Below are 22069 nucleotides of genomic sequence, written 5' to 3'. Positions count from 1 at the left end.
CCTTTGGTAGGCATGGGATGATAACCGTTTTCAAGGTATACCGCGGTTTGGAAAACTCAAGGTTTTAAAACCACCAAAATGTTCTGCTATACCGTACCGACAAATTATTTTTTTGTTTGTTTGTTTTTAAGACAACATTATCTCCAGCAGAAAAGTTATCCAAAGATCCTGTTTTAAATTGTAAAAAAATAAAATAAAATCTGTCTTTTTGAAACTAATGAAGACAGCAGAAGTCAATGATTCATTTTAATTATTTAGCCTGACATGTTTACTGCTCCAAAATGTTTTAAAAGTTTCTCAAAATAAAATATATTGTGTTCAAAGGGGGAGGGGGGGGGGTTTACTCTGACATTTAAAAAAAATATATTTTAGAGCGGTGATCACTATACTGTGAAACCGTGATATTTTTTTTATCCAGGTTATCATACCGTCAGAATCCTATACCATCTCATGCCAACTCAAAAGTAACATAATGCATACATAACATAAAAAGCAACATTGAGGTAAAGTTGGTTTTATATTCACACATTCAGAATTTCTCTTTAATATATTTTCAGAAAAGTATTCTTTGCTAATACAAAATAGTAAAATCATATAAGCAGCCAATGACTATCAAAGTACATTGGTCACAGTCAAATAAATAGTGCTAATGTTGTTCTTAAGTCATACTTATATTTGATTTCAGACCGAATATTTAAAGTACCATGCTAAACAATATAGGGACTGTGTCACAAGTTGTCACTGAACAAATGTGAGAATATAAAACCAACTTTACTTCAGTAAAAGTAACTGAGTAATGCACCTTTTTGGGGAGTAATGCGTTACTTTCAAAAGTAACTTTCCCCAACACTGCATATCTATCAAACTCTTGTAGATTTAAGCGATATAAAAATCTGCTTGTAAAATCTGGGCTCTATTCTAGAAGATTGCCAGACATCCAAACTCTCTACGTACAAGCTGTGGCGGATAGGAGGCGCTGTTGGACGCACACACATCCCTCCATTTCCCCGCGGCAGAGGCGCATTGTGTGTGTGTCGGAAATGGGAAAACCCTGAGCCGTGAGGTTGTCGCTGCTGGCTTCACTGGAGACTATAGAGAGTTACACGACGGCAGAGAGAGGGAAGAACAAGCAACCCTGGAGTTTTAAGCGGAGGAGACGTTAGTTCTTGGAGTTTTTTCGCCATGAGCTGGGGAACGGATCTTTGGGTAAGCGCACTTTTCCCATTGCTCATTCCGTGTGGCCTTTTGTTCACTCACAAACAAGTCGCTTTTTGGCATGACTTCAGCAAAGGTGCCCTAGTCGGACTGTCTGAATTTTCCGCGTGTCCCGCTGGTTTGCTGTGCCAATACACCTTTACCGCCTGAAATAATGGGAGAGTTTGAGACATTGTAACATTTGAGAACGTAGCAAGTTTTAATTGTACCACGCGTGACGTTCCTTATTATTCCAGTGACATTCCTAATCAAGCCGCAATCTTCAGGTTTCACACCCAGTTTCGATGACTAAGGTGGGAAGAGATGATCCTCGTATGTAACCGAGATCATATAAATATAGTCACAAACACAGCATTTTCTCCCAACAATATGTTTCTGTTGTTTCTTATATTGTTGACAGTCCATGTAGAAGATGGTGATAACAATAAATAACATGGGATGAATGTTCTAACGTGCATATGTATTGGTTGGATTTATATTTCATTTTCTTCAACGGGTTGAGGGCATTGGCAACACTGCTGCAGTTTGATCCCTCGTCTTTTATTGTCTGGGCTTGAAGTCTGCCATGTTCCGTTGACAAAACTGGCCTGTTTAGTAATGAAAATACGTATCGTTTCGGTATAAGCTGAACTATCGGGAGACAATGAAGCCCGTCGAGTGTGTGTGGGTCTGTTACAGGGGTGTTGCCCTTCAGATTGGGCTACTGGACAAAAAGCAGAGCAGAGGAGAGGATGTGTGACTGAGTGAGGTAGCCTAGTGCTTGAAATATCCCATGCGTCGTCGTACTGTAGTTCTTGTTTGGACAAGGTGGTTTAATCGCTGCTTTAGTTTTAACTCTTATTACTGTGTACTTGAAGTACTAATTTGGTAAACATCAGGATTATTAACTGTTACATTTTGTTATTGTTGAGTTCTTGTCAATGAGTGAGAGGGATTGAGGTAAAGTTGGTTTTATATACACACATTCAGACTTTCTCATTAATAATATAAATGCAGAAAAGTATTCTTTGCAAATACTAAATAGGGAAGTCAAATCAGCAGTACCAAAGTATAGCATTGTTCGCAGTCAAATAAATAGTGCTAATGTTGTTTTGAAGTCATACTTGCATGTGATTTCAGACTGAATATTCAAAGTACCCTGGTAAACAATATAGGGAGCATGTCACAATCTGTCACTGAACAAATGTGAGAATATAAAGCCAACTTTACCTCAATGTGAGAGGGAGAGAGTTCAGGTTTTGGAGTTCTTTTGACAGTATAACTTTTTTATTATATCCTTTATGAGCAAGTCCAGCGTTATGGATGTGACATTTGCAGTAAAAACTCCAAACATTAATTGACTAAGAAAGTATATGTTAACATTATATTGAAACACCTGTTTATATTTTCCAAAACAACTGACCACAGAGTTATGGCATCTGAAAAATATAAATCTGGAGTAGGTCTGGGCAGATAAACGATATATCGAATCACGATACAATTTATGACAATCACAATGATGAGCTCTGGACTTTTACTCTATGGTGTTGATATTAGAGATGTACTGAATTTTCAGCCACCGAAAATGTATTGGCTGAAAATGTTATGCCTTTTAATGGACCTTCTGATTTTTGTGGCTTCAGTCATTGTTGGGGAACTCTTTTAAATCTGGAAGCATTAACAACTGATATCGAAATATATATCTTTATTGTTCCATATGGAAAAATAATTATCGAGATGGCATTTTTCCATAATCTGTAAACATTTTAAACAAGGAAAATAAACATGCGTTATGGATGTGACCAAAAAAGTTAGCGAGTTTGCAGTATATAACATACTTTGTAGAACGTCTGTTAATTAAACTGCACAACCCAAAAGAAACTATTCAAAAGGATGAGCGTTGGCTCGCTATAGAACAGAAATAATTTATTTTATTTTACTTTACATTTGTGCATTTATTAGAGAAAAAGCTTGATTATGAATGTGACATATCAGCGTTATGGATGTGACAGATGTGAAATTGCTACTTGTGTGACTTTGGCAAGTCAAATATTATTGTTTTAACTTTTATAAAGCCATTTTTTTTGTATTTTTGCAGTACTGTAAAATACAAGCCTAAGCAAACAACTTAAATAGGGTTTCGTTAATTTGGTAAAAACGTTTTTTCATGGCAAGGTTGACATTTGCATGAAATTGCTCTTAAAGTTAACTATATAATTAACCTATTGACAGCTTCTGATGCTGCTTCAACTTTCAGGCTGGTCAGATTTATTAGTTAGTTGACCATATTCCAAAATGCATCATGACCACTTAACAGAATAGTTATCCCAAAATTGAATAATAAGTGCTTTAAATTGTATCATCCTCAAGATGTCAGTGAAATGTTCTGTAGAACATTTAAGAAAGATTTTTCTTTGGTGATTCATAAATGCAATAGCCATCTGTGGTTTGAGAGTCAAAAAAAGACCAATTTAAGCTCATGTGAGCATCTAGTACCATGTTTGTGGTTGTCTGTCTGCTTGAAGCACCTTCTAAAACCTTAATGCTATTCTAAATCAGAACTACTGTCATTCATTCATTCATTTTCTTTCGGCTCAGTCCCTTTATTCATCAGGGGACGTCACAGCGAAATAAACCGCCAACTTATCCAGTATGTGTTTTACACAGCGAATGCCCTTCTAGCTGAAACACAGTACTGGAAAACACCTATACTCACATTCACACTCATACACTACGGCCAATTTATTTTATTCAGTTCACCTATAGCTCATGTATTTGCGCTGTGAGGGAAACTGCAGCACCCGGAGGAAACCCACGCCAACACATGGTAAACATGCAAACTCCACACAGAAATGCCAACTGACTGAACCAAGACTTGATCCAGTGACATTCTTGCTGTGAGGCGACAGTGCTAACCACTGAGCCACCGTGCTGCCCCAGAGCTACTGTATTATTTACATTTTAAAACTTCTTTATTCCTAACACATGCACACTCATTTAGACATTTAATAAAACAATAAAAACAACTTTCATGCTAGTTGTTCTTAAACCAGCCTCGAATGTGTTAGTGTAGTTTTAATAAGATCACGAACGTGAGCCCTGTACACTTGGTTAGACTAAAGCAAACTGAGCAAATTATACTGTCAAATGCACATTTGATTTGTTAGACTAAACAGAATCCAGATCTTACAGATGTGGTTGAATGTTTGGTGTTGGACATCCGATACTTTCAGTTCTCCTTACATTTGGCTGGATCTTAATTTCTCGTACCGTAATTCCCTTATGCTGTGAAATATGGCATATCCTGCTCAGTTGCAGTGGTCTTTTGTAGACCGTACTCATCTGTAATCCTTTGACAAATCCCTTTGTACTTGGAACATGCTGAATAATCATGTTGCCTGCTTGTCTCATGGCGAATGTATTTTCAGTCATAAAATGTAGATGTTTTTTCCAGCCTTAGCCTTGGCTCTGATGAATGAAATGCCATTCTATCCTTTAAACGCTTGTGCACTTTCCGTCATGGGTATCCTCAAATGCACTCTTTGTTAGTCTCGTTTGTGCTCTATTAAGAGTCATGTAAACTCAATTAACATGTTTTATATTGTTCATTATCTGTGAAGTGTTGGTAAATGAGTGGCGTGACTCCTTGGGTACTAGTGAAAGGTGTAAACCAATCACACCCAAATGTTGCAAGAAAATGTCTTGTGCACAAGCTGGCTTGTAAGTATCTTGTGTAGTATCTTATCAAGTGCTTTTGAAAAGTGCTAAGAATGTGATTGTGTTCATGTGGGTCAACTTGAGTTTCTTTTTAGGGATTCAAAGTTTGGTTTAAACTCATTTTGACATTTGCATTAAAAATCTAAAACATTAATTCACAGAAAAGCTATGTATGCATTATATTGAAACATCTATTTATATTTTCCAAAACAACCCAGCAAGCAATTGTGTGTTAAATAGACATCTATTAAACATCTAAACGTAGAAAGCTTGGCTAAAACAAGGCTAAACTTGGGCTGTCAGTGAAAATCTAATTGACCAAAACTAGACTAGTCGTCAAATATACAGATTAGACTGACTGTATATGTGTAGTTGTTCATTTCTGTTTTTTGATGACTAGTCTAGTTTTAGCCTATTCTTAGACGTCTATTAGATTTTCAATGACAGCCCAAATTTAGACTAGTTTTAGCCAAGACGACTGTTTAGACGCCTATTAGACATCTTTTAAAAACAAAAATGCTTGCTGGGAACTAACCATAGGTAACCATTATGGGTGTGATAGATGTAAAATTGTCATTTGTGTTGCTTTGGTAAATCAAATATAATTGTTTTAAGACAATGACCAAGACGTTTTTCAGTATTTTTACAGTACTGTAAAATACATACCTAAGCAAACAACATAGAAAGGGTTTCACTATTTTGGTAAAAACTTTATTTTTTGGCATGGAAGGGTTGACATTTGTATGGAATTGCTCACCTGCTAACATTTGTCTTCGATATTCCGCTAGACCAGGGGTTTATAAACAGATGCTGCATTCTATTTCGCATACTTGTACTACGCCCTAAGAGAATGTACTTTTTTGTGACAGAAAAATATACTTTTGAGTGTGTAACAGAAGTGTTTGCAAGCTTTGGGACATACTACTTCCTTATTAACAGTTTGCTATGTTGCTTAGTTATGAGCCCTGTCAATCATCCACACATGATCCATGTTTAATTTCCTACCTTATTGGAGAAGCAGCAGCAGGATAATCTCCCATTCAAGAGTCTTTCATGCAGAGAAATCTCCTTAGGTCTTTGAATAATTATGCATTCAGACGTTAATGTTCACACACATCTTTATATAAGTTCAGTATTGTTGTTGGTGATGTAATATAACACAGAAAACGCGATTTTAAATATTTTCCAGTGAGATAGATATTAATTAACAGTCATACAAACATCTTTACTGGAGCGTCTCTACTTAACGGTTGGTCTCGCGCGTCCATCATGTTTGTATTTTATTTACACTTTTCACCCACGTTTGTAGTTCTAATCATATTCAAGTCTACAACACGCAATGTACTGTCGGTAATATCAGCAGTTAGAGTATGGACGCTTCTACACCTAAAATTTTTACCCCAAATAGTAAACCATCCGGAAACCTTTGGCATACTTTTTTCAACATACTACTGTTTGGGACATACTAATTCTATTTACAAGTACTATTTAGGACAGATAGTATGCAAATTGGGACGCAGCAGCAGTCGTGGAGGTCTGGCGTCCTGCAGATTTTAGCTCCAACTTGCCTAAACAGACATGCAAGGATGTTTCTAGAAAACCTCGTAACAGCTTGATTTGCTAACCAAGGTGTGTCTAATTGGCGTTGGAGCTAAATTCTGCAGGACATTGGACCTCCAGCACCGAGATTGAAAACCCTGCGTAGACCGTTAACGTTGACATAGATATTGCTACCACCGCTGTTCAAATCCTGCATCTACCACTGGCGCAGTAATCAACAACACAACTGGGTCAATAAGTCAAATCAAAATTTTTTTCTTCTATCTGCTATTAGCTCAGTTTTCTTGATGAGTTTTTGTTTTGACATTTGTATGGTGGCCTTAGAGGATCCACTGCACAGTTCTGGTGGTTTGTATGCTATGATCAGTTTTCTGATCTTGAATGGATGCATCTGCTAACAGGCCTGGCTTGTGGTGATTCAGCCTTTTGTAGAGCAGACTGGTTAGACCTGTTACAGTGCTTGGAGAGTAATTGTTTAGTTCATGCATGTTTTCGTGCTCTGTAGTGTTTTGGGTTTCAGTTTTGGATTGAATAGGTCAATGTCATCAAGCGAGCGAGTATAGATGAAACTTATTTCTTGTTCATTGAAATGTAGGATGATTATAATTCTCAACATTTTTAAAGTGCAAGTTTACTTTTCAGAGGCCTTTTATCTAGCATTCTAATTGGCTAAAGAAGCATTTTTATTATTAAAATAAATGTATCATTTAGGGTTGTCACGATACTGGAATTCGGTATCAATCAATATTGAAGTTTTAAATCAATTTCCCGCTAACATTTGAGCGCTACTGAGCGCGTTCTTAAACAGTGCTGATTTGCCAATGTGTTCACATGCTCAACAGAAATGACTGTGATTGGTTGTGATGGTCATCAGTTCACCAAACTCACCGGTGTTTACTGTGTGTAACCACAGATACAGGCACACTGGAGCATTTTAAAGTCACGTCGATCAGCTGGTTTGTCTATAAGCTGACATACGAGCGATCCGCTGATGAATCACGGCTTTCGAACGATCCAGTGTCACTGTATCTGTGGTTGCACTCAATAAACTGTGGTGAGTTCGGTGAACTAATTACTTTCACGGCCAATCACAGTCATTTCTGTTGACCACGTAAACACAATGGCTTAAGAACGTGCTCAATAGCGCTCGAATGTTATCGGGAAGTTTAGTTTTTAAAAATTTCACTATTGATTTGTATTAAATTCCAGTATCGTGCAACCCTAGTATTATTTACATTTGTTCTGTGCAGAATTCTTGTGCTATAATGCCAACAACTTTACTGTCAGTTGAATGGACTAATTCTGTATAAAACGGAATAATCTTTTTAAAGAAACGTTCGAACATCTCTATGAATAATAATATACTGCTTGTTCATTAAGATCTTAATTCATTAAACGTGTTTTGTTGAGTCTGGGATTTTTCTCTATTCTTAAACTGATGTAGTTCTAAAATTTTTCTGATAAAAGTAGTGTGCTTCTCTTAAAATGTTGTACGGAAATAACAACCTATCATGAGGGAATCTGCTGATTGAATTTGCCCTTTGTGCCTGATCTAAAACCATTCACTTTTCTTGTAAACGGTCATGTCAAGATTTGACCAAGAGGCTTGTTATACATAAAAAGCAACTTCTGTCCTTATCCCCTGCAGTGACCCAAGACCAAAGCAGGCTCCAGTCAGGACAGTTCAGCCGCTGTAGGGAATCTTAAAGACTGGTCAGACTTTTGACATCCTGCATCTGTGCTTTTCAATAGCTGCAAAACAATCTCTGTTAACATTTGTGTTATAAAATCAAGCACTTGTACATTCAACACACACGTAATGAAGTAAGTTCATGTAATTTGTCTGTACATCTAAAATAGCTACCAAAATGAAATTATTTGTCAGTATTTGGTTTTATGGAAAGAAGTTCCAAATTGGTGTCTACTTTAAATTAAAAGCATATGTGATCATTTAATTTTTTCAAATGCTCAAAAATGCATATTGAATTCAAGTGAAGTGTCAATTTATTGTTGTGAATAAAAAAATGAAATTGATGAAATGATGAAAATGATGAAATTGATCTTTATCTTTCAGTGTAATAGAAATATGTAATGTACAATAAATAAACCATGCTTATTCTGACATGCACTTTTAAAATGTTTAGAATAATAAGTAATCATACTAATATACAGTGGTCCCTCATTTATTGTGGGAGTTGCATTCTTAAAAATAGCCCGCAATATGCGAAGTAGTCAGTTTTTTTTAACAAATATAACAGATGTTTTAAGGCTGTAAAACCCCTCACTACACACTTTATACACTTTTCTCAGACAGGCATTAACATTTTCACACTTTTCTCTCTTGGTTAAACACTCAAAGTTCAAACTTTCGTAGAAAAATAAGTCCAGTACTATAGAATGAAACTAGGGCTGCAACAACGAGTCGATTAAATCGATTAAAATCCATTACTAAAAGCATTGGTAACAAACTTCATAATTGGTTCATCGTGTCGGGCGACGTGGAAATGTTTGATTATTAAAAAACTTTTAGTTGAGCACGGAGCGGAGTGAACGTGCCTCTCTCGCGCACTGATGCCAGCAGAATTCGGCGGTTCATAGACAGGGCAGAGCAAAAAAAAATAAAAACCAGCGGAAGTAATGTTAGAGGAAAGATACATGGCGAGGAAGGGGGCAACAGTATTCTGTACTGTACAGGAGACATGGAGGAGATTGATTGACAATGGTCTACAGCCAATCAGGATGCAGAACACAGTGTGCCATTAAAAAAAGAAAAGAAAAAAAAAAGCATGTCAAATTGCACAAAAATGTATTTTAATATGCAATCTTTTAAATGCACATAAATATGTTTGTCTTCTTTACATAATAATTAAAAAAGAATTTTAACTTTTTGGATTTTAACTTTTAACTTTATTTTTTTCTTCTACAATTGTTGACTTTTATTACTCAAACTTTTTCTGTAACCGTCTATTGATATTTCTCTCAGTGACACAGTTCAGAGGTTTACAGTTGAGGCGCGCAGATTGCTGAGAGCTGCTAATCTGGGATACCTGCAGTTCAGTCAGGTGAACTCTGACTGTAATAAACTCTGGCTGGTCGTTATTACTGTGTGCCAAGACTGCCATCACTGCCAATATGCCAGAAGAGCTATAGACCTAAACACATGCTCAGAATATAGTCGTGGGAAAAGAGTAGGTCAGGAAACAATTTGTTTGAACCTTTGACCCCCAACATTTAGTATGTCATTCCAGAGCTTTCCGATGTTTATTGGCATGTGTGAGTAATGTTTCGCTTACATACAACATGTGTCTGTGTTGAGAGAACCAGTTTGTGCTCTTGTTATCACTGACCCATTTTCAGCAGAATGAACGCTGATTGTGAATTGATAACTCTCTCTGCTTCTGCTTTTTTAGGGTGTTAAAAAGATCATTGTTTAGTTCTGTGACTTGTTACTGGAGTTCTGGATGAATGATTTTTTTCATGTCATGGATATTTTAAATAGTTGATAGTTGCTTTTGGCCACTTTTCCCAACAGCGGCTTTGGATTTAAAAAATTTTGTTCTGCTCCGATCAGAACAAACTTCTTAAAACTGGCTCACAGTATCTTGCTTAAACACAAGCTCTTGTTTATGTTTGGTTACAGAGTGAATATCCACACACAATCGGATCTTTGTAGCATGTAAAGCTCATTCTTGGCTCTCTCTTCGGCCCCTGGCGCTCTTTGAAAGACCAACAGCTGGGTGCAAATGTTCGTTCATATCATGCAACAAAGATTAATTTAGTTTTGAAGTCAATGTTATCGTAACCAAGGGTGCGTTGCTTATTTTTCTGCAGGAATTGACTAATTGGACCATCAAACCTTGGCATGCAACCAATTTTTTTTGCATTGCACACAGCCAATATTTATGGAGCACGACTCACACAAACAAGTTCTGTGCTCCTTGGCCCGGAACCGGAGTTTGAAAAACCGGCAGAATGTCCTGTGATCTTCTCCACCAAACCCCTACATGATGGTGGTCCAAAAATAGCTGTTCTCTGAAGCTCTCCTTTGTCCTCTTGCATTATTTAGGTGGCCTCATCAGAAGCAATTAGCCCGGGTTGAAAACGTTTGTCTAGTGTGGTGCCACTATAGACTCTATTGTTTTGGATAAACAGCGCCACATTTTGGTCATAAATGAATGTCCCTGTACCATGGATTAGCCCTGTAATTTAAGTGTGACACCAACAACTTTTGTTCCTTTTCACGCTAATGATATTTCCAGGCTCATATTATCAAGAAATCAAGCATAATTTTCATGTTTTTGAATATTTGCCTCCCCTTTCTATCTCCATATGGACAACTTTTCTGGCATGGCCAGTTCGGGTTTTGATTCCAGTAAAGCACTGTCCCTCAAATGAGATTAAAGCAATGTAAAACCAATGTGAAACTATGTGGTTGCAGTGGACTTTTCTCTTGCAATTGCTTTTGAAAACACTTTTGGTTAGATTTAGTTAAGGTTAGGTCAGTGCTTCGCTGTATATGTCGTTTACACTGTATCTGGGCACTGATTTGTCATCTGAAACGTGCAGCGTAACCTTTAAGTCACATATTCCCAATGAGCATAGAAATAATTCTTTTTGAATATGAAGTCTTTTTAAATATGAAATCAGCATAATCTGTCTGAATCAATGCTGCAGTTCTGGAAACTGCACACTAGGGTTGTCAAAAGTATCATCTTCGATACCAATCAAATTTGAAGTAGACCAGTTGATTCATTAGATCAGTTGATCGAACCTGACTTATCAGTCATATATGTTGAGCATGTGAACATATTGACCAATTAGAAGTGTTTAGGAATGCTCTCAAATGTTCTCAAATGGATGTTTCTAAGTACTACACACATCTATTAAGGTGTGAATTATTTTTTTTCCTCTCTAGAGCTGATCTGAGAGTCACTTCACAAACATTTTACCATTTAATTTGAGAAAACTATCTTCATGTCGTGCACACAGAGGCTCAACTGCCATCCCAACAACCCATCAACACATCCACACAAAAGTTTGGTTTAACTTTTATTATGACAGAAATATACTGGGCCCAACTGGACCAGTTGGCATCTCTGTTTGGAGTTTGCATGTTCTCCCCGTGTTGGGGTGGGTTTCCTCCAGGTGCTCAGGTTTCCCCCACAGTCCAAAGACATGTGGTATAAGTGAATTGGGTAAAACAAAATTGGCCGTAGTTTGTGTGTGAGAATGCGAGCGTGTATGAATGTTTCCCAGTACTGGATTGTGGCTGTGTAAAACATATGGTGGAATAGTCTGTGGTTCATTCCGCTGTGGTGACCTCTGATAATTAAGGACTAAGCCAAAGGAAAATGAATGAATGAATGAATAAGTAGACTCTCAGATTTCTCACATTCACTAAATGTTTTGTTTTTATTTTTATAGTTGAACTGAACCTGGTTTAAAAACAATATTTGCTGGATTTGTGGTTATTAGCCCTGTAAACATTTTGAGATTTCTACTACCCATATGAAATATTAGTCCTTCTTTATTTTAAGATGAACTGGACAAACGGGACCATTTTGGTCTGGGAGTTTTTAAGAGTCACTTGTCACGTGATGTCTGAGATACTACATTATAAGTAGGAATTTTTCTTTTTCTTTTTTGTTGGGTATTTAATACCTCTTACTCATTTCCTTTAGAGGAATAAATTTGGACCCACTCATACTCTTTTTGTGTTCCATGACATCACACAGGTTTGATGTTGTGTCTTGAAGACTCTGTACATGAAGCGTAGGCATGGGCCGGTATAAGATTCTGACGGTATAATAACCTTGGATTAAATTTTCACACTTTCAGGGTATTGTGATTACTGCTCTAAAATATGTTCTTTTTAAATGTCTGGGTAAAAAACAACAGTTTTTTTTCCTTTTTGAACACAGTATATTTTATTTTGAGAAACATTTAAAATATTGTGGAGTAATAAACATGCCAGGCTAAATGAAGACAGCAGCAGTCAGTAATTCATTTGGGTTAAAAAACCAAACCAAAATTTTATTTTTTTTTTTAACAAAATAAAAAATGGCATATTTTCTGCTGGTGATACTGTTGTCCTAAAAAAACAAACAAACAAACAAACAAAAAAACGTAAGCAAAAAAAATCGTACACATACGAATGGTATTGGAGAAGTTTTTTTCGGTTTTAAAACCTTGCCTTTTCCAAACTGTGGTATACCTTGAAATAGGTTATCATCCCATGCCTAATGAAGCGTATATAAATTTGTATAAATATTGCTCATTAATGGATTCGATCTTTAATTCATCTATTTAAAAAAAAAAACTAACAAAAAACACACCTTTTAGCTTTTTTTTGTTGCACCCATTTTCAAAAATCCTTTACAATTACAGTGTATGAGATATTTTGAAGAATGTGTTATAGATCCTGTGCCAATCCATGATATTATAGCTCTATTATATAACCTGATCAAGAGACACTACAGAACAAGCACAAGATGCACAAACCCCTTTTATAATTCATAAACACTAGACCTAAGCATTTAGGATGAATTGTTTGCAGCTCTTGATGGAAAATTAATTGGGCTTTCGCACAGGCGAGCTGGATGGGAATTGGCCTGAATCTGTGTGGTGAGGCTAACGGAGTTCATTGTTCACAGACAGCTTCTTTCACATTTACAGGGCCCCTTATTCCCCTGGCAAATCACACAGGCCTGTTTACAGAAAGAGAGGGAGAGAAAACACAGAGAACCAGACTGGTCGTCTTGTTGTCTCCCACCTTTTGTCGGATGACATGCTCTGCGTTTTTTATGGCCCGTGGAAATGAATATGGAGCCATGAGAATAGTCCGAATGCTCTGGAAATGTACATTTATTCACTTAGACCAATACGTTAGAGACAGTTTAACAGTTTCTTCACACAGGACACCACGCAGCTTGAGATTGTTTCTCGTTTCTAATGAATGTGTTGTGGATTTGCATAGGAGAGCAGCAGTTTCCAGGGGAGTCCGGTGCTATGTATGCGTCTCCTAGCACAGTATACTGAATCGGCTCAGCGCTGAAATGCACAGCTCAAGTGTCTTTTTGTTTTTCTCTAGTTATGCAAGTCAGGTAGCAACTCATTAATCCATGTGCTTTAACCTGACTGGAAATCTTGGCTCTGTGTGTTAAGCTTGGATTAATCTTGCACACTATTAAATGATCTGGACAAATGTAGCGTGATGGAAGTGTCTGCTGTGCATGTTAAAGTTAATCATTAAAATGGTGTATATGAGCAGTAACAGTTTGCCCTGTTAGATTACGCAATCAACGCACGTTGCTGTGAGCTTTAGGGCCTCACGGGTTAAACATGAAAATGTAAATATTGTTTATTATGGATTTTGAGCTCATTGATATTGATATGTATGCTGGATATGGTTAAATATAATTCTGTCTTCCTGTCATTTATGTTTTATGTTTCTCATGCCTTGCAGTGCAATTAATCAAGATCATCATGTGTCGTCATGAAGAGACTTTGTTCCTTTTTTTTCCAGCCTATAGTGAGCTGCCTGGGTTGGCAACATTTTAGGCCACACTGTAAAAAAAATCTTGCTGTTGTTTTTTTTTTTTTTAGAATCAATTAACCTTTTCTAGTCATCTCAACTTGTATCAGTAAAACTGACTAAAAATGTCTAGTTATACTTTGCATAACTTAATGTTTTAAAGCCTGATTAACTTATAAAAATAAATTTAAATTAATTCGATTAGTTATTCAGAATTGATTTCTGTTATTGTTTTATTTATTGTTGGTTGATGCATGAATAACCCTTTAGTAGACTTCATAATGTGTGCACCCCATCAATAATAGCAAAAACAAATGTTTTAATAAAAAATATTTGATTTCTGTTTGATATTTTATCAGATATTTTATTAGATATAAATTCTGTCCATTTTATTAGCATATTCAAACAATAAATGCCGTTTTGACACTAGTGCTGACTGATATGGCCAACACAGTTGTCACAATATTGTTTTCCATGTCAAATGGTATTAATATTAATCGTAAAATTAATTTATCATAAATAGAGACAAATTAACATTTGTTTGACTCTGAGAATAAATTTGTTCATAAATGTTTTCCTACTCAAAATGTTTGGTATGGGCTTGTAATTTGGTTGCATATGTACAGACTAATGACTATTTATTGTATAAAAGTAAGTTCATTTAAATCTACTAGATGTATATCTTCATTTTAGTGAAACAGAATCGATTTTTGTTATTGTTTCGTCTATTTATTGTTGGTTGATGCATGAATAACACTTTAGTAGACATTATAAAGTGCACTTTCCATTTATAATGGCAAAAACATATGTTGTTTCAACAAGAAATATTTGATTTCTGTTTGATATTTCCAAATTCTGTCCATTTTATTAGCAAATTCAAACAATAAATGCCGTTTTGAAACTAGTGCTGACTGATATGGCCAACAATGTTGTCACAATATTGTTTTCCATGTCAAATGGAAATCGTAGAATTTACTTACCATTAATAAAGACATAAATTAACATTTGTTAGACTCTGAGAATGAATACGTTGACAAATGTGTATTTTCCTACTCAAAATGGGCTAATAATTTGGTGCATATGTACAGAATAATGGTTAATTTATGCGTAAAAGTAATTCATTTAAGTCCACTAGATGTGTATCTTCATTGTAGTGAATCAAAATCGATTCTTATTTATAGTTTTTTTTGCATGAATAACACTTTAGTAGACATTTTTATAGTGCACATCCCATCTATAATAGAAAAAATAAATGTTATTTCAAAAAGAAGTTTTTGTTTTCTGTTCGATTCTTCCAAATTCTTTCCATTTTATTAGCAAATTCAAACAATAAATGTTATTTTGACATTAGTGCTTGTTGATATGGCCAACAATGTTGTCACAATATTGATTTCCATGTCAAATTGTTCCAATGTTAATCATAAAAATTCCTTTGCCATAAATAGAGACATAAATTAACATTTTGTTAGACTGAGAATGAATATATTCATATATATTTACTCCTCATTAACTTCATTAAATTCATTTTATTTTTCTCAAAAGTTAGTTTTCTATATATTTTTGTTAGTTTTATTGATTAATTGGTTTTATTGTATTGATTTATGGTTTAAGAGTAACTTATCAAAATGCTTTATAATGAATGATTGAGTAAAACTGCAACAATTTTGTAAATCTTGTTCAATTTACCCAACTGAAACTATAACTTCTTTTACAACAAAACTTAGCTTTTTATTTTTTATGAAATCATCAAAGAATCATAGTTTGGTAAACACTAGAATTAGATTTCTGTCGTAATTTCTTTAAGTTAAAAACATTTATTTTAATAGTCTTGTCAAATGTTTCAATTTCAGCTCTGTTTGTATGATCTTGTTCGTCGTTCAGCCCTATTTAAATCTCTTTGTTGTGGCATGACAGATCGCTGTATAAACAGCTGATTATTTCAGTCAGAGTGGCTAAGATGCAGGCACTAGGTGTTGGATCAAAGCCATTGAATAAAGCTGGAGGGCTGCATGTTTGCATTTTAGCCCTGATAGGTGTGCTTTTATCAGTCTAATCAGGGTCATTTTGGTACAGGAAGACGGACAGACTTTTGGGGCATGGGGGTCTTAATTCTTAGGTTGGCTTGCACATGATCACACTCACATTCTTTGTGAAATGTCTTTGTCTCCTAGACACTCCAGAAGTTTTTAGATCGTAATGATGCACTAAGATGTGTCTGCTAATGATTTCCAAATGATCTCCCTCTGCGACACTGCATCCCTGCTCTCTATAACTTGGAAACGAAGCCCTCCATTTTTGCATTAACGCACATCATTAAGCTCCATTGAAATACTACAGCTGGATGCGTGTAGTGTAATTGCTTAACACTACTGGAATGGACTAATAATTCCTGATAACTGAAAATGGGCTCTCTTTATGCAGTTTTTTTTTCTCATTGGGAATTATAAAGGAAACAGACTAGGCTTTTAAGGAGGAATGCACTAAATCTGTTTTGCAATTATTCTCATGTTTTTGTGAATTATTGAATAGATGAACACAATGTCAGGGTTTTTAATTTTTTAGAGGTAAATTTAAAAAAAAGTAGTAAACTACACCACTGCAGTCTTTAAAACCAATTTTTTTTACATACACAGGTATATTTAATAAAAAAACTAAAAATGCATACAGTTATAATTATAAGTGAAAGTAAACAGAACATTGTATTGTTCTTTTACAAATACTGGATTAAGCAGTGATTTTGAACAGTAATAAAGAGACATTTAAATACCTATAAATGACCTCAAACATGTAAACCATAGTGTAATAAATGTTTTAAATATCTGAACGCTATTATTGAATACACTACCTGACAAAAGTCTTGTTGTCGATCACCGTTGTAAGAGCAATAAATAAAAACTTGACTTCTAATTGATCATTTGGAAAAGTGGCAGAAGGTATTTTTCAGATGAATGATCACAATAACCACAGAAGACCTTTTGGAGTCCGCATGGACCCAAGATTCTCCCTGAAATCAGTAAAGTTTGATGAAGGAAAAATCATGGTTTGAGGGTACATTCAGTATGGGGGTGTGCAAGAGATCTGCAGAGTGGCTGGCAACATCAACAGCCTGAGGTATCAAGACATTTGTGCTTCCCATTACATTACAAGCCACTGGAGAGGGTAAATTCTTCAACACGATCCTTCTCATACTTCAGCCTCCACATCAAATTTTCTGAAAACAAAGAAGGTCAAGGTGCTCCAGGATTGGTCAGCCCAGTCACCAGACATGAACATTATGGAGCATGTCTGAGGTAAGATGGAGGAGGCAGTGAAGATGAATCCAAAGAATCTGCAAGAATGCTTTCTTTGCCGTTCCAGATGACTTTATTAATAAGTTATTTGAGTCATTGCAGAGATGTATGGAGGCAGTCGTCCAAGCTCATGGGAGTCATACACAAGTTAATTCTTTTTCCACTGCACCATGACTTTATATTCTGTACTGTACAATATTTCTGTTAATCGACATGGCCTTTGTCTAAGCAAAGTCAGACTTTACCGTCCTAATTAAATAATTAAAAATCAAAGCATTATCATATTTTATTTTGGTAAAATAAGCGTAATCTAGAGGCCTTTGCCTTTCATATAAGCCACTTGTGATAGAAGTCAAGTTGTTATTTGTTGTGCCTGGATAGGCGACAAGATTTTTGTCAGGTTTGTAGTTAGAATTAATAGTTTTAAAGTGTTCTGGGGTAAATGTATAATTTTATCTATAGTATAAACTAGTTATCAGCTGCCGTTTTCAGTCATAAGCAGGGCCAGACAGAATCTGCGGATATTTTTTGCTATTTCTGCTCAGAATTTTGTAACAAAAATCTGCTGATTTATGCATTATGATTTTGGGAGTATAGTAACTCAAAACTTAAAATATGAAATAAAAAATAACTTCTATTTAATGGTGACACTGCAAGTCTAATTAGATCCACTTGTTTGATGAACAAAGCAAGTCTGTCATATAATATATCCACTAAAAGACAAAATAATACTTTACAAACTGTATTGAACATAAATTACATAAACCTTTGCACATTAGCCTGTAATATTACTGAAATTAATATAAAATCTGAATAAATATATATTTATTTACATAAGTAAATAAATAGACTCAATGATTTGACTCAGATTTGTGCACACAAATTTTGTTCCTATAAGTTTAATTGTCACTGCCTTTCACTGTTTTTTTTTTAGCGGAGTCAGATTTGGTATTCACCTCACAGTTTTGCATATTTTATTTGGAAACAGACTAAAATGAATCAGGCCTGAAAGTACGTCTTGGAGTTCTCTCGCTTTGCTCGTGCTAATAGAGACACAGGAATGCTTGCTGACATGTTGAAACATGACTGCGGAAAAACACTCTTGAAAACTCCTTAGCAATGCAAATACAGTTTATTTTGCAGGTGAAAACATTGTAATGCATCATGACAGGTTGATATTGCTCTCCCATTTGTCCCTCAAATCCAGTGTAAAGATCCTATGTGCTGCAAAGACCTGCTGTGGACATCGGTGGTTTAACACTTATTTTTTTTTTCATGACAAACCCATACCTCCATGTGAAGCTCTTCACAGTCTGGTGGATCCATTGGCCTGGATTCATCCTGTGATTGTGGTCTGTCTGTGTTATGTGGCCGGCTGTATCCTGTTCTTCTGCTGGAGAATTTATTCAGAGAAGCCGGCCTATTCACATGCTGTTGCCATACCAGATTACTTGTGGTTAAGGTTAAAATTAGCACTGGATACTGTGGAGTGATTCTTCTGATATTATGACTTAATATAATATTAACGTGGGTCTTTTTGGGTGCATCTTAAGGAAATGTAGATTCTGAAATAGAATTAGGAATGTGTTGGATCACTTATAGTTTTTAAGTCACTGATCAGATCATTTACAGCAGAGAAAAAAGAAGTATATTTGTCTCAGAAAACATATTTCTAATGGTGCTGTTGACTTGAAATTTTCCCTGGATGTTGGTAACAACCAAAGGAATCCATATATGCAAAGAAACCAAATCTAATTAGCTTACAAATTAAGTTATGCATAATAAAATGAAATGACACAGGGAAAGGACACAGGGAACACATGAAGAAAGGAAGGTGTAGAAAAGCAGTGAAAGCCCAGACAGCAGCTGAAATCTCTCAGTAGTTATTAAGCAACCCTTTGCTCTTATGTTTGTATTGTTTGGGTTTTTACCAAAATCTGTTTCAGTTCCATGTCAGCAACTTTTTTAGAAATATTATTCACAGGAAAAAAACCTGATCTTCAATGCACTGTAAAACCCAACAGTCAACTTTATTAAATGAAGTGAGTGTAGTTAACTCAAAATTGACTAAAAGTTAATTCTACTCATTTGAAAAGAGTTTTTAACTCAGTGTTGAATGTAATGAGTTAATTAAATATCTCATTACTTCAACTTAAATGGAGTAAGTTCACAGTACTCATTAACTCCAGTGGTTTGCAGCAATCATTTTCCTCAAACGGTTTGAGTAACCTTAACTTATTGGGTTTTACAGTACTCAGGTGGTTTGAGTTCTCTTCATTTATTGGGTTTTACTGTGCTCAAATTGCTTCGTTTAATCAAATGGATTAAGTTCACAGTACTCATTACGATTAGTTTTTGAACTTAAATTTTTTGTTGCAATCGGTTTCCTCAAACGGTTTGAGTTACCTTAACTTTTTGGGTTTTACAGTGTACTTATTTTCCCCGCCGTATAGCAAAAAACACAAAACAAAATTGAAGAATATGGTCACTTCAATAGCAAATGGGATTGACCTTATATACTGATACCCATGCATTGATGTTGACATAACTAATTGTGATTAAGTGGATATTGAGCAAGATGTGATTTTTTTGATATAATAAGGTTTGTATTTTGACATAACATTGTCCATCCAAGCTCGAGAAGACATGAAAGAAAACAGAGTTTGTTTTTATCTCAGTGCTGGGACACCGCAAACTGACAGCTGGTGAAGAGATATGACACTTTTGGCAAAATATAAAATTCAATTGTATTATAATAGCAAGAATAATATAATAATCGCATATTAAGAGTAAGAAAGAATTTCTAAATCCCTGATTTGTCTTTACTTATACTTTCTGCACCCACTATACTCGGTTTCCATTGGTTCCATTGGCAATTTCCAGATGACTTTGGAAATCCCTGACGACTAATAGCTTTACCTTAGTAGAATGTAATGACTTTCACTCGATAAAGATTATGGTTGCACTTTATATATCGGTCATTTTATATATAAATTATATATATTATATATATTATACGTTTATAAATTTTATATAAATATTTATATATATATATATATATATATATATATATATATATATATATATATATATATATATATATATATATATATATATGTGTATATGTGTATATGTGTATATGTGTATATGTGTATATGTGTATATGTGTATATGTATATGTGTATATATATATATATATATATATATATATATATATATATATATATATATATATATATATATATATATATATATATATATATATATATATATATATATATATATATATATATATATATATGTATATATGTATATGTGTATATATATATATATATATATATATATATATATATATATATATATATATATATATATGTATATGTGTATATGTGTATATATATATATGTATATGTATCATAGTCATTAGGGATGGTTTAATACATACTTCGGTTTTTTAACACAGTTTTCCGTTCGGATCTCATGGCTTGGCACGTGTTGTTGTTTTTTTAATTATTATTCTATAGGCAATAGGAACGGTAAGAGGTTAAGGAGAAAAAAATAAATGTGATCAACTGTAATTTTATATTTGGTGAATCTACTAACCCAAACATGACCCAGAAGCCTACTAGTTATATGTCAGTAGCATTTCTATTTTTTGAACCATCCAACATTTACAATTATCAGTAGTTTTGTAGTGAGCCACATTGCATTTTAACGTAAACATTGTTTTGGTTTAATCTTGCATTCTTGTGGTAATCTCAAATTAGATTTTGTATCGCTAGCTCCATGCTTGAATATAAACCAATAATGTGAGTTTTGGGAACACCTCCATCTATATGTGGGTGTAAGTGTTTGGTGCCGCTAGCATCACAGAAATAGCACGCTTCACCTTTAAATGGAGATTAATGGTGATAGCAGTGTTCTTAATAATAAATGTCAACTGGAAATGATTTCCATGTCCATTATGTGTCCTTATCCTTCTGGTCTCTTGTGAAGGAAGGAAGCCTTTCTTTGCCTCTCCCTGCGTGCTGGAGGTCTAATTGATTGCGGATGTTTGGAGCTCTTTTTCCCCTTCATTGTGCTCATGGAAGAGAATCAGTAATTGCCGTCTTTAGAATTAAGTTAAGCTCTTATGGGTTGGCTGGTCTCTGAGGGTTATAACATGCCTGACTGAGACATCTCTGTTGGATGTTGGGTGTGAAGTGCCAAACACAGTTTGTTTTTTTAGCATATCCAATGACGTTTCAAACCACGTGCATACTTGGGAGTTATTGAAATGCAAAAAAAAAAAAATTCTCTTGCGAACTTCTACATTTCATGAATTCAGTTAAGATTATCATGATCAATACATTATTTGTTTTGTTTTAAATTGTTAGTTTGGTCAGGAAAAACAAGTCTTTTTTTGTCTAATGATTTGGGGAGATAGACCTAGAGTTGCTTTAATAAAAAAAACGAAATACTTAGTTGTACCATAGATGTGTTAAGTTGATTAAAAATACCATTACGATGATGGACATTTATAATGTTACTATACTACACTGTTGATAACTGTTTCTTGAAACCTCAGTCACCATATTTCAAATAGTTTTCAAAGCTTGAGGAAAATTCAGCTTTGACATCACATCAACACATTGATTGTTATAAGTACATGTTATTAAATTTATAGTTATGTTATTAAATTTAAACACAATATTATTATTAAATTAACTATTTATAAAATGTATTCTTAATTTATTTTTGCACTTTTAAACAAAAAAAAGTTCTTTAATTTTAA

General features: G+C 34.8%; 1 protein-coding gene across 1 annotated transcript in view; it reads left to right on the top strand.

Annotated features, from left to right (window-relative positions):
• The first annotated feature begins 1019 nt into the window (after positions 1-1019).
• fnbp1l (formin binding protein 1-like) overlaps positions 1020-22069 on the top strand; it is a 100624-nt gene continuing 79574 nt past the window's right edge. Inside the window, exon 1 of the mRNA XM_056463200.1 lies at positions 1020-1206. Coding sequence (XP_056319175.1) covers positions 1183-1206 — 24 coding nt within the window. The 5' untranslated portion in view covers positions 1020-1182. The remainder of the gene's footprint in view (positions 1207-22069) is intronic.

The sequence above is a fragment of the Danio aesculapii genome, chromosome 8, assembly GCF_903798145.1.
Source record: "Danio aesculapii chromosome 8, fDanAes4.1, whole genome shotgun sequence".
Classification (NCBI taxonomy): Eukaryota; Metazoa; Chordata; class Actinopteri; order Cypriniformes; family Danionidae; genus Danio; species Danio aesculapii.
Note: the sequence above shows the minus strand (reverse complement) of the source record. Positions and strands in the feature narration are given on the sequence as shown.